The sequence below is a fragment of the Monomorium pharaonis genome, chromosome 5 (genome assembly GCF_013373865.1).
Source record: "Monomorium pharaonis isolate MP-MQ-018 chromosome 5, ASM1337386v2, whole genome shotgun sequence".
Lineage (NCBI taxonomy): Eukaryota > Metazoa > Arthropoda > Insecta > Hymenoptera > Formicidae > Monomorium > Monomorium pharaonis.
Genome location: NC_050471.1, coordinates 20,529,547 through 20,553,134, shown reverse-complemented (window position 1 = coordinate 20,553,134; position 23,588 = coordinate 20,529,547). Strand labels below are relative to the sequence as shown.

The 23,588-nt window shown below is 36.5% G+C and overlaps 1 protein-coding gene across 1 annotated transcript in view; it reads left to right on the top strand.

Moving 5' to 3' along the window:
• LOC105834699 (putative epidermal cell surface receptor) overlaps positions 1-23,588 on the top strand; it is a 215,931-nt gene that overhangs the window by 128,563 nt on the left and 63,780 nt on the right. Inside the window, exons 8-9 of the mRNA XM_036286688.1 lie at positions 6,028-7,344; positions 17,160-17,361. Coding sequence (XP_036142581.1) covers positions 6,028-7,344; positions 17,160-17,361 — 1,519 coding nt within the window. The remainder of the gene's footprint in view (positions 1-6,027; positions 7,345-17,159; positions 17,362-23,588) is intronic.

Sequence of the window (23,588 nt, the reverse complement as noted above, 5' to 3'; positions counted from 1 at the left end):
GCGAATGATGATCGATAGCTGCCATCTGACGTGACGGCGCGAACTTAGTACATGCTGAATCCCGAACACAATACATCTGATGGAAATCTACCCATTCACGATTTAGATTTAAAGAGATGGGTTTTAAAAGCAAGAGAAGAAGTTCATTTATTTTCTAAATTATTTACGGCTTCATCGAAATAGATACACAATTTTAAAATACAACGTGACATTGTTTCAAGAAAGATAAACAAATTTGTGACATAAACGCAAATTTCAAATAAAAAAGGACTATTGCAACAAGCTTCCAATTAAGTGAGTCAAGTGAAATTAAAGATAGGCTTGCTAGGAACAGCAAACGTTTACAATTCAAACCAATTAGGATTCAATTTGAAAACACATGCTGGTCGTACATTACCATCAAAGAGTTTTTTGAAAGTAGAGTGTCTTACTTAATCTTTGAATTCCTTTACCCACAGTTATATAACCTTTAATATCTGCGGTATCTTGAAATTCCCTTTATTAATAGTTTGACAAGAAACAAGTGCCTATTTCAAATCTATAGTACAGAAGTTAATGTACAAAGGGTATAACCTCGCTTTCGTCACAAATTTGGAAAATTGACATCCGACCTTGCTATTAAATAGTTTGAAAATGTCTTCTTGCCTAATGCTGACGAGAAATCTGTTTTGTGTTCGAATTTTTTTGTTTGTCAGGACAAACAAAAGACATTTAAAAATACAGACAAGAGTAATATGAAAGTAGAAATCCTTACAATTTCTGCCGGAGCAACGGGCTTCACTCAACCATTGGATGTATACGTATTTAAATCGTGGAAAAACTTTTTAAAACAATTTTGACATTTAAATCTCTTATACGGGAGCGTCCCAGATGCGCACAGTAATAAAGGGACACAGCAGGTTGAGTGAAACGGACACAGTAACAAACGGACACAGACCAAACGGACACAGTAATAAACGGACACAGTAACAAACGGACACAGTAACAAACGGACACAGACCAAATGCGCACAGAGCGAAACGGACACAGTAACAAACGGACACAGACCAAATGTGCACAGAGCGAAACGGACACAGTGCAAAACGGACACAGACCAAATTCGCACGGACCAAATGCGCACACTGCACATGCGCACACTGCACGTGCGCACGGACCAAATGCAATCCATGTACATTGCAAGCAGAGTAAAGTCCACATAGGTTAGCGACTTGGACGGGGTGGGTGCGGGAGGGGGGCCGAAGATTCATAAACAGGGACGCTCAAAAACGACATAAAGTGATTTTCAGCGAATTTGAGAGATTTCGAAAATTTTTTGCCGCCATATTAAATCCGCCATCTTAAGTTTAAATATTTTAATGTCAAATTTGTAATCGGCGACCCCAAAAACTCCCACATAGTAATTTTCAATAAATTTGATTGATTTCAAACATTTTCAACCGCCATATTGGATCATCCATCTTGAATTTGACCTGTCTGATAACGGAATTACAATCAACTTTAAAAAACCTGTAAAAACTAATTTGGATGATAAAGCGATTGAAAGAAATATTTACATACGGAAAAATCGAAGATAGTTTTTCCCTCTTCTAACCGCCATATTGGATGTCGCCATCTTGAATTGAAATATACTCACACATCCATTTGAAGGTCCATGGTCCATGGACGCAAGATTTTCACTTCTTAGAGATATGTCTATCCGTTTTCCATGTGTAAATATTGATTTAAAAAATTTCAGTGGAAAAGTCAGCTTTTTTGCAAATAAATTAATATAACTTGTCCAGATCGCATTTTTGAAGAATTCTGACGACGGATATTGAAAGTTCAAAAAATTTTACGTAAGAAAAAGTTGGTGTAAAATTTTTGAGGATTAAATTCATAGTGTAAAATACCGTTGAAAAAAGTTACGGAAAACTGTCCGCTTGGGCCTTAATGAGTTAATGGATGTACAAACTTTATTACGTGCTGAGACCGCACAGCTCGCGATCTCCGCGACACAAAACGGGATTGACGTCACAATTTACTTGTTCACGTGCACAGCACGCGTGTTCACAATGGCGGACGCAGCACAGTGCGATGTTCTTGCGCACATCACGTGCACAGTGGTCGCAATGTTCGAACACAGCGTAATACGCTTTTCGAGCGCTTACAGAGATGATCCGTAGCAAAACCTACGGTAGCTGAAACACGGCGCAATAAGACGTTTCGCGTATATCACACGAATGTCTTGCAGAACTGGAGACAGCCAAGCACGCGGCGCGGTACGCCTTCTGGCGTACAAGAAGTCCGCTGCGGGACTTGAGACGGCCGATCACGACGGCGCATTACGCTTTCGCGTATATTACAAGAATGTTCGTTTCGGTACTAGATGCGGCCGTAGCACGGCGCGATACGCTAATTAGCGTATAATGCGAGATGTCCATTTCGGACTAGAGATGGCCGAAGCACGGCGCAATACGCGGTTGCGTATTTCACAAGAATGTTCGCTGCAGGACTTGAACTATAGACGGCCGAACGCGACGCAGCACGCGAATGTCGCGTATATTACAAGATTTCCAATGTCGGGCAATGTACGACCGAACACGCGGCGCGGTACGCTTTCACGTAGTACAAAAATGCCCACAGCGGGCGTAAAAAATACTGAATTACAACACGGATGCGGTATGCAACACAGAGGACCGACGTCGCGCATCCGCTCTCTCGTACCCTTCCGTTTTTACTGATTCGTGAAGAAGACGGAAGTCCTCGTCCTGCTTGCGTCAGCAGGATGTCGGAGTAGAATCGATTTCCGATTGGATCGTGTCACGCGTCGAAATGTGACGCGACGCTTGTTGATTGGGTTTCGCGATTTCGATAGTTCCGCGAACGCCATCGGGCGCTTCATCGATTTTCACGCTCGATCCGGGTAGGTAGAATTATGGCTAAGGGCGCAACGAGTGCTCTATTTGCGCTGCCCCCTTGAGCCAAACTTTATTTTGCATGCGGTGAGACTTATTCCCGAACACTATATATGGTCTATCGTCTGGTTTATTGTTAAACTGTTGTCAGAACGTTAAAGGTTATTTCCAGTAACAGCCCGCTCACACACGCGATACGTGCGAGAGTTCAAAAAATTGATACGGGATAAGCACGTCGATCGACTTGATCGCATCAAATGGCAGACTTGATTATGCGCAGTAGGCAGACATGGTCATTTGACGTCAGTCTCCCAAGCAGGACTCTTTGGTTTCCATTTCTTGATCTTGCTCTGCTTGGCCGCTATCCGTGAGCTCCTCTTCTTGTTCTTTCGCCATCTAGGCGAAGTGTCCGCATTTTCGCCTCTGCTCGTCACTGTGGGGGTCTTTCCTTGAGTGACTCGACTCTGTCTGCGTACCATACTCCTCTTGGTCTTGAGCCGGGCTCGCCTGCGTGCTGCGATCTTCCTGGGGAAACGAACCGGGCTTGCCTCGTGAACATACTGGACTTGTCCCTGTATCAATGGTTTTCTTGACCAGCATCTCTGGTAGATCCGGCAGCGAGTATTATGATGAGGTATATTTCCAAATTCGTGGAGCCGTGGCGGCTAACAACATCTTCGGAGCCTCGTCAATCGCACCGGAATGACCTCCCCTTCCACTCTCGTATGATCGACGCCAGAGTGTATTCCTATATGCGGCTCCGTCTTTTGAAAAAGGCTATGGCAGAAGTATTATTGCTCTTCTACTCAGAAAAGTGACACCTATGCGAGTAGCGCATGTAATACCAGAATCATCTCTTGGTGATCCTTTTATATCCTCAAAACTGTATTCTTACTTAGAAGAGTCGCGGCCCACTCGCGGCAGTGGCGCTCATCTCCATTTTTCTTACTAACTTGCCGAAAATCTCATAATTCAAGTGCTCGGTTCCCGCGCGCTTCTGTGTCTGACATGTTGCATGGCGTTCAGACGTTATCCACCTTATGTCGCCGCAGACCGTAATGCCACGATTTTTTTAGACAGTACAATTAGAAAATACAATGACAGAGAAAATTATATTTGTACAATTAATAAAACTATAGAAAATTGTTAATTAACGATCTCAGAAACCCTTAGAAAAATATTTTTGTGTAAAATTTGTACATTTTGATTCTAGGTTTATATACGGATATTTTAGGGCCGCCATTTTAAATTTTGCATTTTCGATCAGATTTGAAATCAGCGATCCTTAAAATTCTAGTATGCAAATCTCGATGTTAATTGCATAAAAACCGTCCAATTTACAGGAATTTATCGTTGGAGTCCTCTGAAGACTCCACTCTGTCAAGCGAGAGTTAAGAATAATATGAAAATAAAACAGTATACTGTTAGATGCAGGACCCAATAACAGTTACATAACCACCCCAATAACAGTTACATGGCATCCACGTAGAATCTACGTAATTTATATGGATTACGTGGATGTAGGTTTTTCCATAAATCATCAATGTGGATGCAATGTTCTTTCTTCATCACTGCATCGAATACTTTTATCCTCAAAATATCTATTAAATTTTCTGTGGATATATTTGTTAAGAAATATTTACAAGGAATTTACATGGAATTTACATTTCGAGGAACGCTGCGCGCTCGTCCGTCAGTTAGTGCACGGCGCCGTCGACAGGCGGCGTAACTCTATCGGGAGTAAGGTGCAGCCGACGCGCTACATAAAGAACATCCGCAACACCATTAAGACAAGCAATAATTAGCTTCCTGATATGGAAGAGAAGCGCTACATAATATTTTATAATTTACTCATTTTAATTGAGTAAACGATTTGCTACAAAAAAAGTGAAACCTTCACTCCAGTCGAATGAAGAGATCACTTATCGAGCAAAAAATTCATTCTTATAAGAATGGCTGTAGTCAATTTGAACGTGGCCATTCTGAACGCTCCCAATGTCACTCCATTTCGAGTGGCCGTATTTTCACTATTGCTTAGAGTGAAATTCTATTCTCTCGGAGTGACATTTTCCTCCAAGAAATTTAAAGAGTACGTATATATTACAAGGATGTTTCTAAAATTCGTAATTTTTTTACATGATTTCTACGAATCTATGATCACGTCCACATAGATTCTAGTACCGTTTTTTAGCGGATGTTTACTTGAATGTTCACGTAGATTTCATTATGCCGATGTACGTAGCATTAAAGTGGATCACGTACTATTTTATTGAGGCAATAGCAGCGTAGATAACAATAAATTAGATAGCAAGCGTTTACGCAAGCGCACAAGTTGTTTTCCGACTACAAAATCTCTATATAATAGCATAAATTCCATACACTAAGAGTGTTTAAATGGATGAGATATACAATACATCAAGATAAACAAGAATACAAGAGGACTTGTATTTTAGTATACTTTTTTCTTTATTATTCCTTTACACTTACGTACAAAATAACTATTAAACCTTTTTATACTCTTTACAGTAATTATTTTACATAAGTCGTAATATATCATCACGTAACACTGAAAAATCGATTAACTCACGGCAGTTTCGTTAATATTAATAATAAAGAACCAAAATTTTAATACAATATTATAATATAATACAATAATATAACATAAAGGCATATAATAAAATAATTGCAAGAAATTATCTTTACTGGTTTTATGTTCTTCTGACATTTGCGGTATAAATTTTTGCGCAAAGTAAATACCGGAATTACCTTAAGTACAATAAATTATACTGAATGTACTGTCACACATTGTGATATCACTGAATGTATATTATTGCACAATTATTGTTTTTGTTGCACACATTATGTTGTGATATATAAATCTTTTTATGGTATATTCCTAAAATTACATTTGTCAATTTTACTATTTTCTTTTGTGTTTGTACATACAATACTTCACATTGATGATAATCAATAACTATATAAGCAATATTTAAATAAATGCTGTAAATGTCTGCTTTATAAAAGTTGCGGTTGGACATGTTTAAGTTAAATTTACTATAAATATGCATGGACTTTGGACAACTCGTGACTGATCACTGACAATCTCTGTGACAATGGACTTTACTTATTGCAGGAGTGAACGTGACGACCGCGTATTCCGGTCCTTTAGCTACAAATATGTTTGATCGGCAAACACTTGACAATATCAAAAGATTGAATAACAAGTCGGAAATGTTCAAGCCCAGCCAGGAACCGGAGCATGGTACTTCTCCTCTCTCGGAAGACCCGAAAATTGATAAAACCCAAACAGATTCTATTACTCACGGACTTTCTCATTATCCTATGGATCTAGGATATCCTATAGTGCAGTACAACGGACCTTACAGTCCCGATTTCCTATCCACTCATAATGTAGAAGACATCTTCCATTTACCTATTTATTTCGAAAAACCGATATCAAATTTAAAGGAAAAATCAAAATCAAAATCGGATTCAAAAAAACCTGTTGAACTATTAAAACCTCACAAGGAAATAATTGATTTTCCTGGTCCATTAGCACCAGATAGATTTCCCGATAAGATCGCTTCAATGCCTTCATATCCCATCAACGAAAATCAATATACATTATCGGGGACCTCAAAAAAAATGGCACCTTCGGAAAAAAATCGTCCAATCAATCAGTTCATTCCATTACACTTTCAACCGTCAGACCTAGGATTCTCTTTCACTCGTAGTGACAAAGAAAATATATTTCCGGTCAATTTAAAAAGTCAATACAATAACTTAACGGTTAAGCTTCCTTATCAAGATATAATTCCCCTCAAATCCGATTTAACTGATCCAAACATTGTTCCTACAATTCCAAAGAACAAAATCATACCAACTGATCCCTTTACCAATGCAGAAAATTATAAATCATCCTCGATATTGTCAGATCAGTCGAAACAAAATAAAAAAAATCCCGATCATGAGACTTTGCCAGAGCAATTATATCACCTGATCAACACGCAACATCCTGGCCTAATTCAATTCAATCATACTTCTCTTAAAGATCACCCGGATCTTTATGATTTTCATAAACAGATCTTTAATCAGGAACAGCCGTCCAATAATCGAATGCAACCCATTTATTTCGGTACGACACTTATCAATTCAAAGAAAACAACGAAACCTCATATCTTTGCGCAAAAAGATGAAAATGGAAAGACTACTTATCACATTCACACATCCGATATTCCAAATACTCCACATCAAATTAAGGAAATATTAGCGCACATCAATCAGCATGATCCTAATCCTTTCCGACATTATTCCGAACAACCAGGTATTCCAAAAAATATATCAAATGGTCCGTTGCTAACTGTACCACTTCATACAGACGATCACATATCACATTCAAGACGTACGCACTTGAACTACCCGCTTGCAGCACAAACACCCAGTCAGTCAGGTTCGTTCCTGATTATAGAAAAAATAATGTACAGAATTTTCATTAGCAGTCACAGTAAATGAACTAATATTGCTTGTTAAAAAATAAAATATTGCTTTTAAAATTTAAGCTTCTATTAAAATCCACTTATAAATAGTAAAAAAATCAAGTTTTATTGTTTAATTATGTCTTTACTCATTTTTTTAATGCATTTTTTATATATTCTTTTAATTAGCATTAGTTCAAAAATTATTTATATTTTAATGCTTTCAGAAAAAATTATTTTATTTTTCAATAAGAAATATCATCATATACGCCAGATATATTCTTACAAAAAATTCTATGTCATTATAAGGAACATGTACATTACAAATAATATATTTAAAACGCATATTTGTTACAAATTTTAAAATCGTCTTGAAACAATTACAAAAATACATATGAAAACAAAAAACAAATTATGAAGATAAATGTTGTTTTAGATTTATAATTCTATGGAGACATATGATAAGGTGAAATTTAAGCTAAGACATATTCCTGATAACAATGTATATGTATTGTTGCTGTTATATTGTTTGTATCATAATATGTATGTATTAGTATTATATTTGTATCATGATATATACTATCAAAGTTGCAGCAACTGATAAAGGAAAACTGTAATTAACTTATCAATTCTGATCTACTTTCACATCGATAATTGTCAAACTCCGTAAAAAATTATCGTTGAATGCTTAATAATATTTTTTAAACAGATGTTACTCTTTCACGCAACATGGGATTGCGCAGAAATGTGTGAACTCTATTATATTATTTAAAAAAGTCTAAAATGTTATTTAAAAATGTATAGAAATGTGTACATGTAGTAAATATTTGCATGTAGTAAATATTTATATATCTAGTAAAAATAATATATTAGATAAAATAATTAAAAATAAAATTTATAAAAATTGATAACGCGAGTCTCGATCCTGAAATCCTACTATTACTACTTTTGCGTTCAATGACTTTGTCTTACTAATTGATAACGCATACTATTTTCTGCCTTATAACTTACATCACTAATTATTTCAAATTCTACTTTAAAAAATTATTTGCAAAGTGCGTTCAATGAACTTTTATGGAGCTTGACTACTGTCAACACTGATGCACCATGCAAAAAAAAAAAAAATTAAAATCGATGAAGAATTAACTTACTTTGTGAGTTCACTTTTAATAACAATTTGATACCATAACGATTGACAACTTTGGATAACAACTTGTCGACAATTTTGAAATCTTTATTATCAAAATTCGTGCTATTGCTGTTATATTGCTGATAACGTAAAGTAACTTTGATGCTATTATCTTGCCGTTAAATTGCTAGCGATACATTATTACCTGCATGTTATTTCAATTCAAATAATTCAACACAAATACATGTTCCCAGTATTCATAGGTTTGTGATTTTGCTGAGGAATGTTTTGTTATCTGGGATTAAAGGAAATAATTCTTGTAAAAATAAATCAAATAATGTAAAGAAAGAGTAATGTTTTATAAAAGGCATTTATGCAAAATTTATATTAAAGTACAAGAAACAAAAAATTTCAATTAATTGAATGCAAGTATATTCAATTCTTCTCACTTATAAAATGTCATATCTTGAGTATTTAGAAGTATCATCACCGACTTTTATGAAAAATTGAATTTATATAGTAATTGCGGTCTGCTTCGTATTAAGCATAAAACAGAGAAAAAGTACGAAATAGAATTTTGAAAGCTCTAGTCAACTACTGTTAACGAAAAGAGACTAATCCATGTTGGCGCATATTATTATCCAGAAAAAAATCACTATATATTTTTATAAATATCTGACTTTAATAAAGATAAAAATTGATTTTTACTCATTATACAGAGAGATACAGAACAACTCAGATGTCCTTGCAAAGACATATTCCTGAGTTAATTCTGAGATGATTTTTCCTTTACAAAAATATTGTCCAAAGCTTACTTTTTGAATTATAAAATAAAATAGTTACCGAATCACGGTAGACATACAGAAGATAGGCAGGACCGGCGTAACTCACTTTCTAATACGGGTGATTACAAATTTGATGTCTTTATATTGCTCGACGGATGAATAATTTTACCGAGAATAAATAATATTTCACATGTAACAAACCCATACTGATAAGTCATAAGTTTTTTCTTTCTCCTCACACAATACGCATCGAATTTACTCACTCACTTAATCAAGCGATTTGTAAATCTACGGGTCATACTATTAATCACTACCGAATAATCATGTGGCAGCTTGTTTTTATTAAGAAAAAAGTTCGATTACAGTAATTACAGATTACATAATTACAGTAATTTTTTACAAAACGTATAGGATATAAAAATGGCGCAGGAAAAGGTAATTGCGTTGGTGTGTGCTTCGGAGTGGAAAGAGGAGATCAGGTGGTGGAGGTTCGGAGGAAGGTCGAAGTAGAAGCGAGTGGAAAGTGGGTGATAAAAGGAAGAGGAGGAATTGGACGGAAGCAGGAGGATTAAGTGGATAAGGAGATAGGAAGAAAAATTTAGTCGGAGTGAAATCCGAGTGAAAGCAGAAAGAATGGTGGATGAAGGAAATGAAGGAGAAGAGGTGAAGAAAAGGGTGCAAGTACTAGTAAGTAATAGTAGAAAATGTGCTTTATGTACCTGATTTAAGTGTTAATTTATTATCGATGCCTAAAATACAGAATAAATAACAAAAAAAGATTTTACAGTAAACTTTTATAGAAAGAGATGTGAAATAGTGGATAAAGACGATAAAATTATTGTTCTAGCGGAAATAAAGAATAATATTTATGAATTATGCGAAACAAAAGAAGTAGCATATAATTGTAAACTATTGAGTGCAAATAAATGGCACAGAAAATTGGGGCATTTAAACAGGTACAGCATAAAATTACTTCGTGATAAATATGCACATGGATTAAGTTTTGAGGATCCAGATGAAGAACCGTGCAAAATATGTGTAAGAGGAAAGCAGACAAGAGGATCTTTCTCAAAAGAATTTCGAAAGAAGAAAAGAGCGTCGAAACCTTTGCAAATCGTTTACACAGATATCTGCGGACCAATGGAGACACAATCCTTGGGAGGAGCAAGATATTTTATCTTATTCATAAATGATTACATCAGAAAGTTAAGTATTTATTTTTTGAAAAATAAAAATAAGGCATTAGAAGTTTTTAAAATATACAAAATATATGTTGAAAAGAAAACAGGTGAACGAATTTTAGCGTTGAAATCGAATAATAGACGTGAATTTGTCAATGAAGAATTTAAAAGTTTTCTTCAAAAGGAAACAATTCAACATCAATTGACAATTCTATATACGCCGCAACAATATAGTCTGGCAGAAAGATGCAATCGGACTGTAGTTGAAAAGGCACGTTGTTTGCTTTTTGATGCAAAATTACCCAAGGAATTTTGGGCAGAAGCGTGTTCAACGGCGGTTTATTTGATCAACCGTTCATCTTCGAAAGGTTTACAACAAAGAACTCCACATGAACTTTGGACGGGAGAAAAGCCAAGTTTAGGACATTCGAGAACTTTTGGCTGCAAAGCAGAAGCATATATACCAAAGGAATTACGAAAGTGGGATAGCAAATCGAAACTTTGTTTGTTCCTAGGATATTTGAAACATACAAAAGGATATAAATTATATGATATAACAACTAAGAAAATATTTAAAGCAGAGATGTAATATTTTATAAAGATAAACGTGAAACTACAACTTCTAAAAGAAAACAAAGTCAAGAAATATTGGAAATAGATTATGATTCTGAGGACATAAAAAATGAAGAAGATGATGTTCCAATGGAGGCAGAAGATTCAGTGGAGACTGATGAAAATCCTGAAGAGGATCAAGAGCAAGGAGGAGAAAATTCTGAAGAGGATTTAGAGCAAGAGGAAGGAGAAAATCAAAAAGAAAGAAAAAATAATAATGAAGATCTTAATAAAGACAAATTAGAAGAGTCGGTTGAGGATGAAATAAAAGGAAATGCAAGACTACGACGAAGTGAACAAACGGCAAAACCAAAAAGATGGTTAGATTATATAACATTTAACATTTCAACAGTTGAATCCAAGACAGAACCAAGAAATGTAAAAGAAGTTTTAGACGATAGAGACTGGAAGAAGTGGAATAATGCAATGAAAGAAGAATATAATTCTTTAATTGAAAATCGAACCTGGGAATTGTGTAAACGAACAAGTAGAAAGAAGAGTTTAAAGTCACGATGGGTTTTCAGAATTAAAGAAAATCCAGCAAATAATCTACGATATAAAGCAAGACTAGTTGTCAAAGGATATGAACAAATTCCAGGAATAGATTTTAACGAAGTTTTCTGTGCTGTCGTAAAATATAGTACACTTAGGTGTCTTTTTGCAATAACAGCAAAATATGATTTTGATATTGACCATTTGGATGTTATAACGGCTTTTCTGAATGGAGATTTGGAAGAAGAGATTAATATGGAACAGCCAGAAGGATTTGTAAAGAAAGATGAAGAATAAAAAGTTTGTAAGCTTAAAAGGGCTTTATACGGACTGAAACAAGGAGCTAATGCTTGGAATAAGAAACTAGATAAAGTACTTAAAAAATTGAAATTTAAATGCTCAGATGATCAAAGTTTATACATAAGAAGAGAAAGTGATGGAAACATAGTTTTTTTTAGTATATGTAGATGATCTTCTACTTTTTACAAAGGATAGTAAACTAAAGAAGGAAATTGTAGCGGCACGCCACAGCGCGACGCGCGCGCGCGTGCACGCGGCGTCCGCGGCCGAGTCAGTAGCCCGGCGACCGCGAGTAGTGCGCGCAGCCGCCACTAGGCGAAAGTGCGGCGCTTCAAACTCGGAAGGAGAAATACAACATCTGGTTTACATAAGGAGACCACCCACGAGGGATTAAGCTTAGCTTTCACCAGTATAGTGAGCTCGTAAGGGCCTATACTAAGCTAGTACTTTTTGGTAAAGAGTACCTACGGGCCCCGGCGTTTCTGAATTTCGGCACGGGTGAGCTCTGGTACCGCAAGAAACTCCTTCGGGAGACGAAACCGACAACCTGCCCCGCTGCCGCCAACTCGGCCACCGCGGTCCACGGACCAATCCGGTGCGGCCAGACACCAAACAACCAGCGAGGCCTCTGGGACTCGAGAAGTCGCCGACGAAGAAAGCTGACGTCCCGTGGCGACTATTAAGGATCGAGTTTGCCCCGGAGAAGCCGAGGGACCCGAGACTGCAGCCACGAGATCCTCGTCGTCATCCCCCGGTCAAGAGTTAATTTGGTTAAAGAGATTATTAAAAGATGTTGATAATTCATTCGTAGAAGGGTCGATAAAACTTTACTCCGATAATCAGAGTGCTATCAAGTTATTAAAATTAAATAATTTTCATGCGCGTTCAAAACATATTGATACGAAGTATAAATTTGCAAAAGAATTAATTTCAAGTAAATTAATTGATCTTGATTATGTTAGTAGTGCGAACATGGTAGCAGATCCTCTGACTAAAGGAGTAACGGGTAATAAGAATAATTACTGTAATCTTAGTATGGGTTTACAAAGCTAATGTACTAAGATGTTATTTTTAGCCTCAATTTCAAAGTGGAGGAATGTAGAATTAATTATCTTGATACTGAGGCTATAAGTGATAAGTTAACTGAGTGTATAATTTGTATCGATCTATGTCGATCTATGATTGTATTCAAGATAATGTTAACTATTGTCGTCTATCTTCGAATAATTGTCTACTATTTCAGATCGCTAATGTCCTTTAAATAAATTAAATCACGAACTTTTAAAACACGTTATTCATATATAAATATATATTAAAAACCAACATGTTGAAAAGGGAGATACGGAGGAGGGAGGAGATAGTTATAGAACAGAGGCTAACAAGAAGAAGTGTGGAGGAGAAGGTGGAGATGTGGAGAAGATGGGAGTCGGAAAGGAGGAGAAGAGGTGGTAGGGGGAGGCAAGAGAAAAGACCGATGGAAGAGAAGAGGACAGAGGGAGCGCGGGGAACGACAGAGGAGGAGGCAGGAGAGAATGAAAGGAAGGAGAAGGTCAAGATGGAGGAGCAGAGAAGAGGAGAGAGAGAGAGCGGAGGGGAAGGAGAGGAGAGTTGTACAGCGACTACAGAAGAAGTGCAGGAGAGGTTGTGACCGAACTTGACGTGAATGTTACTAAAATCCCGGAATACTTAGAGATAACTTACTATTTTTGTGAAAACGGTCGCCAGGCCGGTGATTGTCCCCACCGCCAGGGATGTGACCTCGCTCTAATGCGTATTCTGGCCGTATGTCGATTTCTCGAGATTCCGCTTAGATTTCTGATTTGCCCGTCGTCCTGGCTCGCACGTTGGAAATGCCGCAGCTACGTTCGCCCTTGGGGAAGGTCCTCGTCGATGCTCGTGGCAGGATGACGCAATCAGACTCCCTTGGAATAATGGACTCGCCCGGGTTGGCGTTATTGAAATAATCACGACCCTTGTATGATTTCACTATGCTCTGCTTTATTTTAACTAAATACACTGGCGTCGCACGATCGGCAGGCGCGAATTTATTGCGTATGGTGTTCACGAAACAATGGGCCACGCCCTTGCCGCGGTGTGCCCTTGCTTTCGCGAATTTTATCGCGCTCGCGGTTCTTGTATACGCGGAAAATGCATGTGCTCGAGTGTTGTCGAGTAGTTATCACGATTCTTGACGATTGAGTGCTCGATAATTACACTCACGTTAACTTGGAATGGCCGATTCCACTTTGCGCGGTACACGGTCTCACATCCACGTCCGCTCATGATGGATGCCTCTCACAGACTTTTTTTCCGGATCGTCGCGATCCGTTGCGATGCCTACATGCACTCCCCACCCGACACCTTCCGATTGGCGCTTGTGGTATCATTCGTTCCTTTCCGTTAATTGGGGGACATTGGGGGTGGACCCACATGCGCATACGCGACCCTCGACCCCGAGCAGGCGTATATCCTGTTCAGTCAAATAATTCCGCTCTGTACTATTTGTCGTTTCATCGACAGTAACTAATTAAATTTTATTATGCTAATTTCAGTGACTTAACGCAAATGCGCATTCATATGTCTCGCCTGTGGCTTAATCAAATTAATAATCAAACTCTACGTTAAGATAACCGGAATTATTTGTATCGCGACTTATTTGTCGGTAAAAACTTATTTTAAATATATCAAAAAATGAAATTAAATATACGCGCGTATTCTCGCGTTGATTACTGCCCGGACTCGTCAATCGTCGTCTCGTATACTTCGTATATGACAATCGCGTAACCCGTATGAATTCACTTATAGTTAATGAAATAAGAACAGAAAAAAAGGTATTTCCCCATTGTATTCTCAAATAAAATGTAATTCCGTTCGGCGTACGCATAATGATGCGTTGATTCTCTCGTCTCAGGTATCGCCGCTCGTGATTCATTACGCTATCCGTTCGTGTTACTGGGGATCGTAACTCTATTTGCCAAATTAATGCTCGCCGGGTTGCCGGTCAGGTAGGCATTTCGCGTCGGCTTGTCGGCATCGGGTGACGGTTCGTCGGGTGGTCCCTCGGTTTATCTATCTGTTTACGGGTCAGCGATCGGGGATTATAAATTAATTGACAGTAATTATATATATTATAGAACATAAACGTTGGTTAATCTTTATTATTGCATATGTATACGCGCTTGTGTACGCAAAAGAAATCTAACTGAGCTTAATACTTAATAATATACATTTTCGCTACTTTGCGTCGGTTAAAAAACATAAATTTAGTTTCCTTTATTCTATTTCTTATAATTATGGCATAATATACATTTCATATATACTAAGTGTTTTTCGCGGCTTTCACACACGCATTCATACTTGCACACTCTAAACTAGTTTCGCTCGCGATATTTACGCTGCGTTTTTGGCTTTAATATTTTTTATTCGCGCGGATTGCGGTCGTGCCGGTCGCTTTACATACTTCGCGCACTTAAAGTCTTTAATACTGAATCTCCTCGAAGCTGGCGACTTGCTGTGATGCTTCGGGCATTTTCTCGTCGTCGTCTCCGTTGTCGGCTATCGTCGGCGGCTCGTACACCGTAATCTTGAAGGTGTCGGAGTCCGTCGGCTGCATCGGCCTCGGTGGTGTTGTCTCGCTCGGCGTCGGTGACTCACCGGTCGGCCTCGGATCGCTTTCCGGTCTCGGTTTCGGCGTCGGCCTCGGTGACTCGTCTCCGCCGGATAAATCCTTGATTGTCTCGGCCTTTCGGGTGGTCTGCCGGTCCTTATCCATCCTCGCGATGGTGACCGCGAGATTGCGGATCGTCGCAGCGCCGGATACAGCTGGCGGCTGCAAGGTCAATGATAATCAAGAAGATGAAAAAGCAAAGAGAGAGAGAGAGAGAGAGAGAGACGGAGGGTCCGAAGGATTTTAAGGAGAAAGGATTTTAAGAAAGTCGAGAAGGTGGCGAGAGGATGTAGCGGGAATGATGGCTGATGATCCGAGAAGGGAGAAGAGCGAGGAAGAAAGAAGAGGGAAAAGTGGTGAAAAAGGGGGTAGGCGCAAGGAGGTGAGGAAAAGGGAATAGAGGACGAGAAACGGATAGAAGACGAGCAGCAGCGAGACCGGAATGGAGACAAGGAGAGAAGCTGAGAGGGAAGGAGACAGGATGGATGAGGAGAAGGATGAAAGGAGACGTTCGATAAGATGGATGGGAGGTGACAGCGGTGCAGTGGACCGTGAAAGGGGAGTGGACGGAGAGGAGGGCTGGGAGATAAAGGGGCAATGGAAGAGGGGCTACAGGAGGAGGGAAGAGCGGGGGATGACGGCGTGCGAGAAGGGGAAGGGAAAATCTAGGATGTAATGTGGTCGCTAATGGTCAGGTCGAGTCGGAGATTGAATTATGATATGGATGTAACGGTTCGGGAACACTTTGTGTCAAAAGCGCTTTGTAACTTCTGAGAGAACACAATGAAGTCTATACAAAATGTATAACGTATGAATACTTGTACAGATTTACACACACTCACACAGGAACAAATCTATTTGTTTGTTATTATTAATTACTACTGGTTAATTATTCAGCAATCGAAAATTATTTGAAGAAGAAAAACGCTTTTACACACGTAACTCGACGCGGAGACTCAACAAAACGAGTCAAGGTTATGTTTTTTGAAGAGTATTAAGTGTAAATCTGTCGATAATTATAATCAATAAATCATGGTATCAATCTGATAGTGCAAACCAGTGATAATCCAGAGTATTAATTAATCGTATAACGCTTCGAAGCATACGTATGCTGACATTCGATTGCGCCAATTTTATTTTAGCTTTAAGCGAAATTTAAATATGTATCAATCTTTATTTATATAAAAAGAAATATAAATTTCTTAAATCCAAAATAATATTAGTCTAAGTAAATAAGTAGATAATGATAAAATATCAATTGATAAATTCATTACGTATTGTGTGACAAGAAAGAAAAAACTTATGACTTATGAATTTGTTACATGTAAAGTGTTATTTATTCCCGGTAAAGTTACTCATTCGTCAAGCAGTACGAAGACATCGAATTTATAATCACCCGTATTAGATAGTGAGTTACGCCGGTCCTGCCTATCTTCTGTATGTCTACCGTGATTCGGTAACTATTTTATTTTATAATTCAAAAAGTAAGTTTTGGACAATATTTTTGTAAAGGAAAAATCGTCTCAGAATTAATTCAGGAATATATCTTTGCAAGGACACCGAGATCGTTCTGAATCGCTATGTATATATAGACAAATAACATACTTTTTAATATATTTTATAGGTTTGGACCATAAAGTTATACCTCCAGGTTTTCCTCTACCTGGAGGTATAACTGGATTTCCAGCAACATCGTCCTCTAATGATGTCACAATACAAATATTGGAAGCACTGGATGAACATACAGTTCGATTAGTATTTACTGTACCTCAAGTTCTGGTGGGATTACATGGGAGAGTCGAATTACGATATACTAGTGATAAAACGTACGTAGTAAAATATTATTTATTAAATTGTGTAAAACAATTTTTTCCATTCTTTATAGGTTTGCGAAAAATATTTAAATCTAACAACGAAGTTCACTAAAAAATATCTTAAATATTATCCTGACAACAAATTATTTAAATTTCTATATAATAATTTAATTTCTTCAAAATTTGTTTACATATCAGAAATATTTAATGAGAAAGTAAAATATTTTATAAAAATGATAGTAGTTCCTAATCAGCAATATTTTATAAATGTTTTTTTAATATTTAATTTTGATTATTTTTACATTATTAGTGTTCATTGTACAAATAATATTTATTTAATATTTATTAAACATTTATTTTATATGAATTATTTTTTTAAAATAATGATTAAAAAATATTTATAAAATATTTATTTAACGTTTATTTAATATTTAAAAATTATTAATTTTTTATTAAAAATAATAGTTTAAGAAAATTATTTACGTAACATTTATTTAATGTTTATTGAAAATTTATTTTAAATTTAAAAGAATATTTGAAATAATATTTAAAAAATATTAATTTAATATTTATTTTCCAATAATTAATTTTTTAAAATAATGATTTAGGACAAATATTTATATAATATTTAATTAATATTTATTCAATATTAATTTAACATTTTAATGAAACGTTTAAAATAATATTTATATAACATTTATTTAATATTTATGTAATATTTATTTAAACCTTTAAAAAAATTTTTTTTTAATATTTTTAAAATGTTTATTTAATATTGATTTAATATTTATGTTACAATAATTATTTAAAATAATATTCTAGGACATATATTAATGTAATATTTAATATAATTAATATTTTTTAATTTTAATTTAAAATTTTAATAAATTGTTTAAAATAATATTTATGTAACACTTATTTTATGTTTCTGTAATAATTATTTCACATTTAAAAAGTTGTTTAAAATAATGTTTTAAAAAATATTTGAATTATGGATGGAAAGCTTCACTAATTATGTAGTGTAAATTTCCCCCAAAACAACAAATAATTTAATTTCTCTACAAAAGTAATGATATGAAGAAAATGCGCCAACCATGAAAATGGATGTTCATACAAACTAAAACATCCACTTTTACAAATAATTATTTGTACAAATATTATAAATAAATATTTTAATACAAATTTTACTACAAAAACTTGGCGCCGCTAAACCGAATAATTTGCCAGCTCTCTTTCTTTTTCTTTAGGTTTAGCGGCGCCAAGTTTTTGTAGTAAAATTTGTATTAAAATATTTATTTATAATATTTGTACAAATAATTATTTGTAAAAGTGGATGTTTTAGTTTGTATGAACATCCATTTTCATGGTTGGCGCATTTTCTTCATATCATTACTTTTGTAGAGAAATTAAATTATTTGTTGTTTTTGGGGGAAAAGAAAATTTTATTAAAATTTTGTACATTTGTAGTGCCAAATTAAAATTATTTTGTACAAAAATAGATTTTTGAGGGCGTTTCATGCGCGCGTATACTTGGCGCTTTTTTATACCTTTTTTTTAAAAAGGTAATTTTGTTGGGATTTCACTCATTTTGTAGTGTCAGATATCTCATTTCTTTTTATAATATATATAAAAATTAACGTTACTTTAAATAATATTGGAATATTAAATATATTCTAATTTTTTAAATATAAATGTATAATAAGTGTGCTAGAAGGATTTGAGAAAGAGAGAGGGAAGGCGAGAGAATAATATTGCGTAGTAAATCTTTTAAAAAATGTCTATCCCAAAACACTTTATTATAATACTTTTATAATTATGTTTATTGTTCTCATACAATTATTGGCAATAAATCTATTTTGTCTGTGTTTCACTTAATGCTCTTGGAACATACATATGCCGGCTTGTAATGGTGAACAATTTACACATATTTGTTATTTATACGTATAAATAAATTCTAATTATTGTGCTAGAAAAAGTATTATTGTTAAATTAAGAAAGAGAAAGAGAGAAAGAGAGGGAAGGAAGGGAGAATAATATTGTGTAGTACTGTCTATCCCAAAAAACAATTTATTATAATTAATGCAATTCTTTTCATGCATTCAAAAAGACATTAAAAAAATTTTTTATTTGTAGTTAAATTATAATTGTACTTTTAAAATTATGTTTATTGTCTTTTACAATTATTGATAATAAACCTTTTGTCCATGTTTCACTTAAAGCGCTTGCAACATATTTTGTCCATGTTTCACTAAAGCGCTTGCAACATATAATCATGTGCCGGCTTGTAATAATGAACAAAGCGTGGCTGTCACAGAAACTTCTCAAGTTTGCCAAGCTGACATGATTATATGTTCCAAGAGCATAATAAGAACAAAATAGATTCATTAACAATAACTGTAAAATTTTGAATGATCTGTGAATGTATGAAAATTTTTCTTACCATATAGAAATTTTAAATCCAAACTAAATAGTGAGCATTGTAGTATTAAGAAAGAGTAACAAATTATTACTATCCAGTACTAGTAGCTTACTCAGTAACATTGTAGAACTAGTAGCTTTGTAAGTAATGTTGTAGAATTAGTGATTTTGAACGCTTTCTGCTGTTCTTCAGTCAACTTCAGCTTCTTTAAAATTGGCTTAAGTCTAAGATACACCTTGATGGTGTAAGATTTGTAATTCTTCCTCTTTCTTTTAAAACTAAAAAAAGAAACATAACACAAAGTATTAATCTTATGTAATGGTGAACAAAAAGGTGGCTGTTACGGAAACTTCTCAAGTTTGCCAAGCCGATATAAGATTATATGTTTCAAGAGCATTAATTAAACAATAACTAAAATTTTGAATGTGATCTTTGTGAATGTATGATGAAAATTTTTCTTACCATATAGAAATTTTGACTGGAAATCATTACTATCCAATACTAGTAGCTTTGTAAATAACATAGAACTAGTAGCTTTGTAAATAAGGTTATAGTATTAATGATTTTATACGCTTCTTGCTGCTATTCCATCAACTTCAGCTTTTTTGGAATTGTCTAAAATACACCTTGACAGTGTAAGATTTGTAATTCTTCCTCTTTCTTTTAAAACTAAAAAAAGAAACATAACACAAAGTATCAATTTTATTTCAGAATAGTTTATTCTATACAAAAATGAAAATTCTATATAACTTATCTGATTATTTTCCCTCTACAATGTAATCCACGATGTACTCCACGATGTAATATGCATAATTATGCATAACACTAATAAAAACTAACTCGTCGCTAACCTCGCACACGTCAACACGTCTCTAACCTCGAACTGTCACTCGATCGACACGCGGCGGCGCAGACTCGATTATCTTCACCAATCACGATACACATGGTGCGTTCCGTTTCATGGCGCATAGTGCATCGTTCATCCTTGTTGTCAAATGTTTGTGCACACAAGATAAACGAGGATACAACAGTACAAGTCCCCACCATTCGTCCTAGACGCCGGGCGACGACGATGACAATGACAATAATGATGACTACGACGTTTCTTAAACCAAATTTACTCTTGAGCGAAAAATTCTAATCGCGATATCTCCGCTCGTAAGTCATACGGAAAAATAAAAACACTTTTATTATATAAATCGGATGTAAGCTATCCATTAAGCCTATTTAGAAATCAATCAATTAAGTCGTTATTGAGATCCGATAACTACGGTCTTCTCGCAAACGACGTCTCGCGTAAAAGAAGCACGGTGGTGCCTCGCTGCGCATACACTTGGCGCGAGGCACTACCGTGCCTCTTGATCAAGTGTAAAGAGGAAGTGAATCTATGTAATGAAAGAGTCACAAAAGCGTATAAATAAAACCTCTGAGGCACAGATTGAAACATCGGAACATAAAGAAAGCAGAGATTATGGCCGGTATTCATAGTCGGATCTTATATTTAAGATCATCTTAAGTACTGTCTTAAGATGCCATCAACCAATCACAGAGCCGTATTAGCATCTTAAGGACATTGCCTGAGACGATCTTGAAATAAGATTTGACTATGATTACCGGCCTAAGACAACATTGCACTTATTGAAACAATATGGCATATTAACAATACTCAAAAATTATAAGAAATAACACCTATTTTTTATTTTTTTACGAACAAAGCAAAAATAGATCTTTTCATATTTCATATATTATTTCGCATATGTGAAAATCAGTAAAAAAATGTAATACTTTATATTTATTTATAAAAATATAAGTTAACTGATAATCATAATAATAAAGTTTATTCCGGGCTTCCTTTCGGAGTGCCGGGGTGTTTTCAGGAGGTGCACCAAACCCCCCCGTAGCTCTTTTTATCATATACATCACATATCAAATCACCATTTTTTACAATCATTAATATTCCCCCACACGATCTGACCATTGGACAGCCTCACATCTCATTTCTCCCACCCCTCCTCGCTCTCTCTAAAACCCTTCATCTTTCTCCCCCATCTCTCAACCTATTTTCCCCCATCGTCTCTCCTTCCTTCCTCCCGTTTCTCCCTCTACATCCGATTTAAACCTTTGCACCTCTTTCCTTCTCGAAACTCCCCTCTAACTCTCTCCTCGACCTCCTCTATCTCTTACTCACCTCCATCTCACTCTCTCTCCAACTCTCTCCGACCCCATCCTAGTCCTAATTCTTTTCGTCCACCCAGATCTTTCTTTTATTGCATACTACACTTTTTCCCCTTGCCCTCTTGCCCCTTGTTACTTCTAAGTTTTCCCACCTCATTTTTCTCTCCTCCTAGGACAAGTCCTCATCCTCCTACATCCCACTTTTCCCAGATCTCCCCTCATCTCGCTAAAATCTCCTCCCAATCATCCAAATTCTCTATCTCCGTTAGAATCACCCACCCTCCAGCGTCTCCCCTTCTTTCCTCTTATCTCTTATTCCTACCTCCCTTCCCATTCTTTTCTCATAATAATTCTTACCATCTCTTCTTACCTCCCTTCTCTCCCCTTCCGCCCCCCTCCACTCCTTGCCCTCCTCCTCCTACTTGCCTCCTCTCTTCCCTTGGTCCACCTGCTGGTTCTCTTCTCTCTCTCTCTCTCTCTCTCTCTCTCTGCCCCCTCTTCTTTTATCCTCTTCCCTCGCTTTTGCTCTTCCTCTTCTTCCGTTCTTCTCGGCTCCTCTCTTTTCTCTCTGCTTATTGAATCTTCTTTTTCCGATCTGCTGCCCTCTCCCTGCTCTCCATCAACTCCTCTTTGTCTCTCTCTCCTTCCGCTTTACTTTACTTTCTCTCTCCGCTCCGACTGTACCTTCCTCTTCCATTTTTTTCTCCTGCCGGTCCGCTCCTCCTGTCCTTTTGTCCTCTTCGACTTCTCTCCTCGTTCTCCGCTTACTGGCTGCCCGCTTTCCGTGTTGCTGATCTCCCCCAAATCTCTCTCTCTCAACGCTCTTCTCTGCTCTTCTCTCTCTCTGCTCTTCGCAAACTCCTCTCTTTGTCTCTCTCTCTCTCGCCTTCCACTTCGCTTTACTTGTGCTCTCTGCTCTAACTTGATTTTCTTCCCCCGTTTTTCTCCTGTCAATTTTCTCCTCTTCTCCATTAGCTTTCTTCGACTTCTCTCCTTGTTCTCCACTCACCGGCTCATCTCCTTCCGAGCTGCTGATCTTTCCTGACTCTCTACGCTCTTCTCTCCTCTCCTCTCTCTCCAATAAATTTTAACGTTTTTGTCCGCTCGATTGCCACCCTCAGAAATGTTATCCCTTTCACTTGAAGAGAGCGCTTTACGACTCTGTCCGTTAGCTCGGCGACGAACTGCGAACAGGCGATTTTATCGCGCACTTCAGGCGTTTCGCCTTTCGTGAGGGACGCTCTAAATCCGCGCCCAACGTCGCGTATTCCTCTCCCGAACACTGTTTTCGATTCGTAAATTGCAATAATAATTTTGTGTGAGCTCGCTTTCTCCGAAACAAAGCTCTAACTTTGATATAAGCTCCCCGTAAAAGACCGAGCCTTCTCTTTCGGAACACGAATCCAATAACGAACGCGCCTTTCCTTGCAAACAAAAAACTAACACCGTCGCTTTATGCGATTCATCACGGCTTGCGATAAGGGAAAACTGGGTCAGGAATTTACATAACGGAGCCGTTCCGTCGAAAATATCGGGCTTTAATTTTAAACTAACAGTCGCCCGCATCTATTTGTTCGCGCCGCGTCTATCGAAACTTCGTTTGCGGAAATATTATTATAACGACTTAGCTGATTAAAGTTAAGTC